The 10,040-nt window shown below is 38.8% G+C and overlaps 1 protein-coding gene across 2 annotated transcripts; it reads left to right on the forward strand.

Moving 5' to 3' along the window:
* Nucleotides 1-300: 300 nt before the first annotated feature.
* LOC148653515 (putative G protein-coupled receptor 132) lies at nt 301-9,285 on the forward strand. 2 transcript variants are annotated; one of them, XM_088648616.1, is made up of 2 exons: nt 301-574; nt 5,061-9,285. In XM_088648616.1, the coding sequence occupies exon 2, from the start codon at nt 5,081-5,083 to the stop codon at nt 6,089-6,091; it is 1,011 nt and encodes a 336-aa protein (XP_088504742.1). In that variant the 5' UTR covers nt 301-574; nt 5,061-5,080; the 3' UTR covers nt 6,092-9,285. The 2 variants fall into 2 exon arrangements, with proteins under 2 accessions (XP_088504742.1, XP_088504743.1); XM_088648617.1 differs by lacking the exon at nt 301-574 and adding an exon at nt 733-933.
* The last annotated feature ends 755 nt before the right edge of the window (nt 9,286-10,040 follow it).

Here is a 10,040-nt window from a genome sequence, read left to right on the forward strand (position 1 = left end):
CATGTTTTAATTCCTTGTCTGTAGATGCGGATTTTAACCTTTCACGTACTCAAGACTGACTCAGACATCTGCCAGAATGGGGCTGAAATCTGTTCCCGAGTTTTCCAAAAATCTCCACCAACACTTTTTTATTTAAAAAAGAAAACTTGAGTCTTGAGTAGCAACAAAAACTGTACATTTTGTAAGTTAACATTTCTTTTAGCACCCACAAATCCGTAGTTTCACAGTGTAAAACTACCCTGAAGACTGACGCCAACAAATGGAAAGCCTGCTTTCTGTTTAAGATGCATGTTAAACTGCAATGGAAATAACGCGCAGAAGTAGCAGAAGCAGAGCCCCATTCGCAAGCGGCGCTTTCACAGCAAATTGCACACTTACTAGAAAAAAAAGCACCGGGCCAGCGGACAACACAGAGCTGCGAGCGGCTTAACTGCGGAGTCTACTGATTGGTTAACAAGAACGGAGCCTTTCCAAGTAACGACGCAGGAGATACTTGAGAGAATGCGTTCGGTGAACAATGAGTGAGGATCTGTCGCGCTCGAAGAAAACATGTTCCTGTGTTTGTTGCAGAAAGGTGAGTTTAAAAGACTGTCAACCTTTATATCCATTTCATACTAGTACTGTACACCTGTTAGCCCTAGGTGAGATGAAAGACTAGTTTAAATCACGTCTCTTGGGAGTTCAGAGGTTGTGGTGTAACTTAACCCAAACCACGGCTCTAACTAAACCTTTCGAGAGCAGTGGTGAAGAACAGCTGGGCATTTTAAGGGCGTTTTCATTTAAAAATGAAAAAATGAAGAAAAAAAACGGTTTACTCTAAAAGTGAAGATTTTTTTATCCTATCAGGAAAGGTGATTACTGTACATCTCGTTTTATTATACATCTTCCCTTCGTTTTGCAACTATGAAACTACGACCAGTTTTCCATTTTCAGGTACAGTTCTTGCTTTGTGTGTAGTTTGCAATAGGTTTTGAATGAACTTCCTCCTTTTTGTTCCATACAGAAGACTGGCAGTACGTACCTCGTTTCTTTTATTTTTTATTTTTTTGAACCAAGTACTTAAAAGATAGAGCACAGCCGCGACGCATAATTGTGTTTCCTCTGTTCCGATTACATAGACTGTTGATTGTAAATTTTCCAGACAGTTATTAATTATTAAAGTGTCTGCTAAACACAAACCAATTCCGTCTAGCGTATCTTCGGAGACCGAGAAAAAGCAAGGTATTATACAATACCCCTTTCTTTAGATACAGTGCAAAGACAAAGAACAGATGAATTTGCTGCGAAAATATTTGATTTATATTGTATATTTATTTATATGTCTCTACTGCCCACACAGCGGGGAAATGGGAGGATTAAAGTTAAAGATCGGAACCTAAATTGACGTGCATTAAAATAAAGGTGTTTTTTTCGCCTTTTGAAGGCGTGTTACGCGAGGTTAATGCGTTTGTTTTTATAGTTTTATATACTTAGTAATCTAAGTAAAAAATTAACAGTAGCAGCCCTAACGATTGTAGATTTAATTTAAAAGAGCTCTTGAAAGTACCCGGTTATGAATTCATTTCGCCGGTTACACACTAAAGCGGTGGTCAGTAGCCTTGCCAAGCACGTTGTTTTTCGTTACGAGTTTTTCATTTGAAAAGCTTGAAGGCGGTAACGTGTAAGACACACGGACTGAGAATGTGTCTGAGAATGGGCTGACAGCTCTCAGAGACTAGCACGGTCCGTTGATCCGCAAAATGGTGAAGGAGAAAGAGAGTAACAACGCTTCACATGTTCAAGGGCTGCAGATATTGTTGCAGCGAGTAATGGATGGGCAATATCCGTACAGCGCACTTCAGCAAGCAAGAGCACTGACCGTAATGAGACATGACAAGCCGAGAAAGTGATTCAGTAGATAAGGAGGTCATCCGCTGGCAGTCGTGTCACTTTTCACATAGACACCATTAATACAGCCTTATTAAAGTCACAATTCTTCTCGCCTGCAACCACCCTACTATACAACAAAGGGTTAAAAGGACCTTCAGATATTCATCATACAATCACATTTCCAGGAAGGAACATGTCCTTTATTTTTTAGACGTTAGACCTACAACCTTAGATACAACATGAATATCATTTTAAGTAGCGTCCACGGCGAACATGATTGATTTTGGATTTCTCATTCCCATGCGCTCTATGCATCTTTAACGTGGTTATTCATAAATCAGCTTTGTGATCTCTGGATGCTAAAGGTTTTATGAGAGGCGTTTTCACATAATACAGCCTAGCCTGACGAAATGAATATAATTTTCCAGAAAAGAGCAGGGTTTGACGATCTTCAGTAAAATATCTTTACAGAACGTGCTTTGGGTAAGAGTTAAGCACATAACGTTTTCCCTGAGATAAATGATTTAAAGAATGTATTGTGAAACTAACGCTTAATGTAAGGGTGACTGTTTCTGATCTAAATGTCTGGTGATTTTGTGGAGTTCCCATGGTCTGCTTTGTCAGAGCAAGAAAAGGAACTAAGCCTTTATGAGACAGTTTTGGGGACTTCCAGTTATCACTGACTCTTTAGTTTACTATTTTCATGCCATATTCGAAGAAAGTGGAGGATCTTAAAGCTATTGCCCATGTTTTCTCATTTTGGATTTTGACTGGTGTCGTGGGGAAGGTAGAAAATTGACCCCAGTTTTGAAAGTTGCAAATCAGTGCTTGTGCCGAGAATGGGCTTCTGAGCTCAGAAACCACAGTACTGTCAGCATGCTGAGGTACAAGAAAAATGAACATCAGCATGTATGTAATGATTAATCCTCTGGTGTGCCAGCTTGCGGAAATGCTACTGACTTGCATGCTTGTGACATTTAAACTGCAAGGCTGGCTTTACTGTATGTAATCTATGATAAAGGTAGAACTGCTGTTGTCCGTCTCCTGCTACTGTATGTTCTGAAAATGTTACTTTCCTTGTTTTCCTGTTCTGGATTGCACAAGCATTGGGTTTAAGAGAAATTCTTCTGTACTGGATAAACTCAAAATATTACAAAAGTGACAGTGTAACAGAATTCTGTGTGCACTTATGACTGCTCATAGATGCAGTGAGGGCATCTCTCTGTGTGCTATCCATTATATCCATATTGAAGCCAGTATGCTTTATGTGATGTTGGAGTAACAACCTTTGCTGTGGAATTGTTTTCACTAGCTAATTTCAGTGTTTGGAGGGTTGCAATTATTTTGAACGGTTAAGAGATACAGATATTACTTTCTGGGAAGGTATTTTAATTTATTTAGCTGTGACTTGTATTCAATTCACATTACAAAAGTCTGTATGAGCTACTGTATGTGAACGATTTAATGGTCTGTACATATTAAGTATTATATTAGAAAATGTATGTATTATTTTGTTATGTTAAAATTGTTTGGGTTTACTTAATTCACAATTTATGTAAAATCATAAGGACTTGTGCCTTGAGGAGTTTACTCACTGGTCTAGACTGTGCTTTGATATTTAATAGTTTGGACTTAGTCATATTAACTGTTTTAAAAATATTTGTTTTGAAAGGGTATATCAACATAATTTGCCACCTCCCCCAGAGTACCACTTGCTGAATTTCCCTTGAGTTCAAATAAGTGCACTGTGGTCCAGTGCTCACTCAGTAGTGGTTAAAGGTAATGGTGTGCTTTGTCATTTTAGTGTTCATGTCTTCCTCGAATCTCTAGCTGAGGGTTTGTTGTAGTACTCTAGTATTTTATTAAACAATTTTTGTTTCAAGTTGTTTAACTGAAGTAATAGGACAATTTTTGTTAATATATAAATAATAACTACTCTAGGTCATTAGGTGTGTTTGGAGTTTCTTTTTTACAATTGTACAACTACTTGAAACCAAACCAGCCCATTTGTTGTTGTTTGAATTTGAATAGCAGAAAAAGTTCATAGTATGAATGCTTTTTGTTACCCATACCTGAGAAATATTTTCAGGGTTGAACAGTGACAATTAAAACATTAGCTACAGGTGTAATATATGAAAATACATTTCAAATGCCACCATTTCTAACACAGATTATAGCTTATTCTGTTGTAAAGTGACAGGGTTGATTGCAATTAACTGAGTTATAAATAGTTCAGGATTTGTGTAGTAAAGCTGAATTTGTTTTTTCAATATCTCTATCATATAGGCAAAGTCCATCAGGTTTAGAGTGCACCTCTAAATATTTTTCCATGGAAAGAGTTATCAATTTTTCTGCTCAGCACCAAGAACAAAGGAAACACTGAGTGAGAGAATTTCAGTACCACAGTACTACTACTTGAAATTTATATTTTTTAATTCTGCTGAATGCACTTATGAAAAGGTAGCGCCAATTCAATCAGAGATAGGCTCTGGCACCCCCGTGACCCTTAACTGGATGAAGCAGTTAGAAAATTGATGGTTGGACTAAGAATGATCTGCTGTCAGGGTGGAATAATAAGGACCAAGGAATATAGAAAGTCAATTGTCCTTTTCAAACACGTGTATATAGATAAATTAAATTCTGGGTGTGCTGGCCAATTAACGTTGCATGCAACTTTTATTAGGACCTTAAACACATTTAAAAACTGCTAGCATGGTACTTTATATTTGCAAGGATATTAAATTAATTTGCTTATATGGTCCAGATACACACGCTTAACACAATTGTTATAAAACCCAACAATAGAAGTGTGTTGCATATTTTTGGTTTTATGTATAAAGTACATGTGTGTATTGTGGATTTGCATGTATATGTACTCACACCCTTTTCTTTGAGGAAATTAAACACAAACAAAAGAAAGAAAAGACAGCTTCTGAATCTCATTGAAAGCACATGGATAACAATTATGTTCAATTTTTAAATTGGTTTTTAAGGAAAAACAAAGAATATTACATGGTACCATATACAATAATTAACAAATGGGAACATTTTAGTTTAGTACCTAAACAAACTGTATATATAATTCAATAATATAAAAACAGGAACTTATGGATAAAATTTATGAATCCCAGTTCCAACATCTCCCACAGCAAGGACCAACCACCTAACTGTGCTCTCTGTCTTTTCAACAGGAATCGTATCTCATTAAATCATGAGTAAGGAGGTGGCCATGAATGTGAGCTGTCAACTGCCTTACGAGCACGACAGAATCCCCTTGGTCATCCTGTACAGCGCCGTGGTCATTATCGGACTCCCAGCGAACCTGGCGACGGTCTACCTCACATTTCTGCAGGTTCTGAGAAAGAACGTGCTGGGAATTTACCTCCTGAGCCTGTCCCTGTGTGACCTAATGTATCTGTGCACGTTGCCTTTGTGGACAATATACGTCAGCACCGGTCACGTTTGGCACTGGAACTCCATGGCCTGCAAGGTGACGGGCTACGTGTTCTTCAACAACATGTACATCAGCATTTTCCTGCTGTGCTGCGTCTCTGTGGACCGCTATGTGGCGGTGGTGTACGCTGTGGAGTCCAGGGGTCTGAGGCGACAGAAGCACGCTGGGATCATCACCTGTATCATCTGTGTGATCGTGGCGGTCGGACACTGCCCTGTCTTCATCATGAAAGAAGGGGAAACGGAAGGGAGGGAGAAGAAGTGCTTTGAGCCAGGGCAGAACACAGCAATGGTGACGGGGTTCAACTACGCCCGGTTCTTCATCGGCTTCTTCATTCCTCTGATCATCCTAGTCGCCACAAACCGCTCCATTCTCGCAAACATTCAGGCCAGTGCTGGGCTGCAACAGAGGCAGAAGGTGAAGGTGAAGTACTTGGCTATCACCGTGATAGTCCTCTTCCTGGTGTGCTTTGCTCCCTACCACATCATTCTCTTACTCAGGGCAGTCATGTTTCACTTCACAGAGAGCGGCAGCTGTGACTTTGAGATTCAGGTGTACACACCCTACACGATCTCCCTGGGGCTGTCCACTTTCAACAGCGCCATGAACCCCATCCTCTACGTCCTGGCCAGCGACAACATCCGCAAGGAGATCCGGCGAGGCCTGTCGGGCCTGAGGAGCCAACCCAGATGCACGGACAGCAGTCTGCCCAAAATACAGAACTCCAAAAACTCTGATGTCCCAATGCGCGAAAACAACAGCACATGAGGGCACACGCCCTCTCTTTCACAGGATATGGCTTCATACCTTTCTCTGCAGCACATCTGTGGCTGAAAAGCCACATTTGTCATGAGTGAATGTGCAGTTTAATCAGCTGTCACATCGTGTGCGGCCGCTTTCTCATCTGAAGTTGTTTGCAATTTTGTTTTCTCCTAGGTAATCATTTTCTGCATCTGTGAAAGAGAAGGGGTACTTGATTGATTGTCTGGCTTAATTCAGGAAGCAGTATGCTGCAAAAAATGGGGGGAAAGTTTCCCATATTACCCCCAAAGACACGCTGAGTTGTGAAACGCTTCTTCTTCCCTTCAAACCAAGCTGTGTATTTTATCAGGTGCGGTAGAAAACAAAACGCAAAAAAGTATCCAATTAGATGTGTCCAAACCAGGGCACTTCTGTAGTCTGTTAAATTATTTAAACATTGAAATGCATTCATATATGTGTATATAAGTGTATATACTGTATCTGTGCTGTGAAAAAGTATTCAGATATTCATAAAATATATTTGCACGTCTGAACACAAACTGTTATGCTTGTATCCGTCAACATTTACTGCTGAGAAGAAACGAGGAGAGCTTGTCTCCCTGAGCATTACACAAATATACTGCACACCTCTCCAGGATGTGTCTGTACAGTAGGAAAGAATACATCTATCCCTCCCGCCCACATACTCTTTTTTTGCACACCATATTGAGAGCCAGTGCATGTGGACAGAGGAACAGGAGACACGCCAATAATTTCCTGTTTGATGATTATGCAAAAGAATGTAAAGCTGTTGAAGGATAGTATCCACATATAATGATGTTCAAGGAGAATCATTGAGCTTGTTAAATTTAATAAGAAATTGGTATTAGAAGGTAACAGCTGTGTTCATGCAAAAAAGTGTTCATTATCATTGAAACCGAATGGTACTGCGACAAAGGAAAGGCTGCTTTGTAGCGTCTTGTGTTGCAGTGGGAACACCCAAAGCTAACATTAAAGATTGTAATGCTAATGATGATAAGAAAACAGGAATACCTCTCCACAGCAGACGGATACCTGTTGTCATGTTTTATAGAGGTCTCGTAAACAAGTCAACACTTTTACTCGTGTTGAGCAAGTTAAATAGACAAATTGGTAATAAACTTTCTCTACTGCTTCATTGGGACAGGATGGACTGCCATCTTTAGCTCACAAAGGCTGAAATGGGTCAAGCAGCTACTGTATACAGTCTTATTTCCATAGTGTGTTAGGGTGAGTGCATAAACACATGCATGCATGTGTGAGTGTAAAATACGGGGTTTTAAAATAAATGTGTAATGTGTGAAAGTTATATCTGCCCTTACTTGAGCATCGAGTCAGGAGTGTTGTATCAAAAGGTTACAGATTTAAGGTAATCTTAAAAAAAACGTAGTTTCGGTGACCTAAACCAAGACTTCTACATATCCGGCCTTGAAAATAAATCAAACATGCTGTTCTATTTTCTGCTATATTAGTGCTGTATATACCTGTTATCATTTATGTCTTCATAACGTAATTTTAGTGTACTATCCTCATTACAGCTGAGGTTAGAAAACTCATCGTCTTACTTTTTCTTAAAACACATCTTTGTTTTGAATGAAACATTAATGTGTTTAAAGTTGCTTGAACAGAGGGTTACTTCATGTCGTGTGCTACAGTACCTCATCAAACTCAACCTACTCAATACTCCAAAAGCCTATTTAATTATAGATAAATGCTGACAGCTGTGGTTAACCTAAGGTGGGGTGTTACATGCAATCAAGGAAAAAGAAAAAGCAGAAAGAAAAAGCTGTTAAACATGACTTAAAATGTCCTAGCTGGCAACAAGTTTATTTCATACTATTATTACATCTTGGAATGCCCAAAAAAGAGAATTCATTATTGCTGATCTGAGGATGCCATTGCAGATTAGGTGAGGAGAAAGATACATTATATATCGATGCTTAGTATAAGAATTTGTTTCTATTTAGGAAATACCATGTAGAGATTTTTCTGTGAGAAAAGCTTTTGCTGTGGGTTGTTAACTGATCTAAGCAGATTCTACCTAGGAATTTCTGTACACATGTTGGTCTGCAATCTTTACATTCAGTGAAGTAACTATACAGTACCTGCACTGATTTTTATCTGAAGATAACACAGTCACAAGTACTGTATTAATCTGCCATCTCTGTGCATCTGAACTGTGCTCACTTGACAATGTTTTCCCCTCAGCCCTCGGGCTCTTGTCTAATTATAGTAATATAATTCACTTTAATAGATTTTGAACATGCCCTCAGTGCTAATGCACTTTCTGGGGTATTATGAACCATAATACTGTAAGTGTTGAAATTGAGCCACTTATTTTGATTACCGTCTTCTAATTTGTCTTATTGTTGAGTAAAAAGGTAAAAAACAAAACAAACAAGAATTCTTACTGCCAATGAATAGATATTTGAGCACTAAGACAGAAACATTACAACTTTTCATTAATTATAATAAAAGGGGTTGTTTGAAATTTCCATTTTGGAAGTTATTGACATTAATGCATTATCCATTTTTATGTTTGTATTTTAATGTTTTTTTTAAATAAACCATCACTTTCTGGTATTAGTAAAAAAAAAAACACTTACATATTCCAATATGTATGGGCGGAGCGGTGGCTCTGTGGCTAAGGATCTGCGCCTGTGACTGGAAGGTTGCCGGTTCAAATCCCACAGCTGGCAGAGGAATCCTACTCCGTTGGGCCCCTGAGCAAGGCCCTTAACCCCAACTTCTCCAGGGGTGCCGTACAATGGCTGACCCTGCGCTCTGACCCAAAGCTTCTCTCCCTGTGTCTGTGTCTCCATGGAGAAAAGCTGGGGTATGCAAAAAAACAAATTTCTGATGCAAGAAATTGTTTAGGGCTAATAAAGAAACATTATTATTATGTAAGGCGGAATCTAATTTCTATTTTTAATTAGCATGCTTTTGAAGTTGTAAAGTCCTCTACTAAAAGGCAACCTGTTCATGATTGAAAAAAAATATTTCATACAGTACATTGTTTCATGGAGGGAAAATCCAAGAAAAACAGCTGATGCCCGTGACACTTCTTAAAAGGATCATGCAAATTCCTTTTCAAGCAGAAGTTCTGTACTTGAATCTTCCTAATGAAACATACACCAAATGTGAATGAGTGTATTTCGAATAAATGCATTGCTACATCAGCATCTGGTTGTTTTGCCTATTTACTACTCTTTTGAGTAGTTTTACAGTACTAATCTCGAGAACTGGTATTAAAGTCCAGTACTGAGGTTAACAGAGGTCTTGGAAACCAGCCCTTGAAGCCTGGGATGAAGCAGTTCCACAGAAGGTAGAATAGGCCATTCATTATGACCTGTTTTCCCATGCCCATTTTTGCTGGTCCATTTTGCCCTTTGTATGTATTTGCTTGCAGTTTTTTTCTTGTCCACTTTATTGCTGTCAGTACTGTGCACAATTTTGGGGCACCTGAAAATCTTGTGAAACATTCAAATGCACCAATTATTCTTCTCTTTCTTCTAGTCCCAGTTTGGTTCCACTAGCTTTTGATATGCCTTGGATTACTTCTGCAGGATATGGTTAGATTGAAGACCTGTGCACACACCTTTGTTCACTGAGACTGTGCACTGGGAAATTCCTGTGTCAATGAGCTATAACCAGCCAGCAATCACCGCTTTTTGAGAACCTTTCGCACCAGTATGGCAGTCATTTCTGGATTTAAGGCGTTATCATAATTTCACTGCATTTTTTTTATTTTTAAGATTACTTTACCATCTCTTAAATGATGCACAATTATTTATGATAAGAGAAGCACCTCTTCAAAATGCCTAACCTACAGTATTCTACACCCATCCTACTGGTCCCTAGTAAAATTGTGAAGATACAATTGTTCTTCGGGATAAATAAAGAAGATATCTAGTCCTCTTTTTATATGAATCAGACT

Source organism: Lepisosteus platostomus, chromosome 10, assembly GCF_059453375.1.
Source record: "Lepisosteus platostomus isolate fLepPlt1 chromosome 10, fLepPlt1.hap1, whole genome shotgun sequence".
NCBI lineage: Eukaryota > Metazoa > Chordata > Actinopteri > Semionotiformes > Lepisosteidae > Lepisosteus > Lepisosteus platostomus.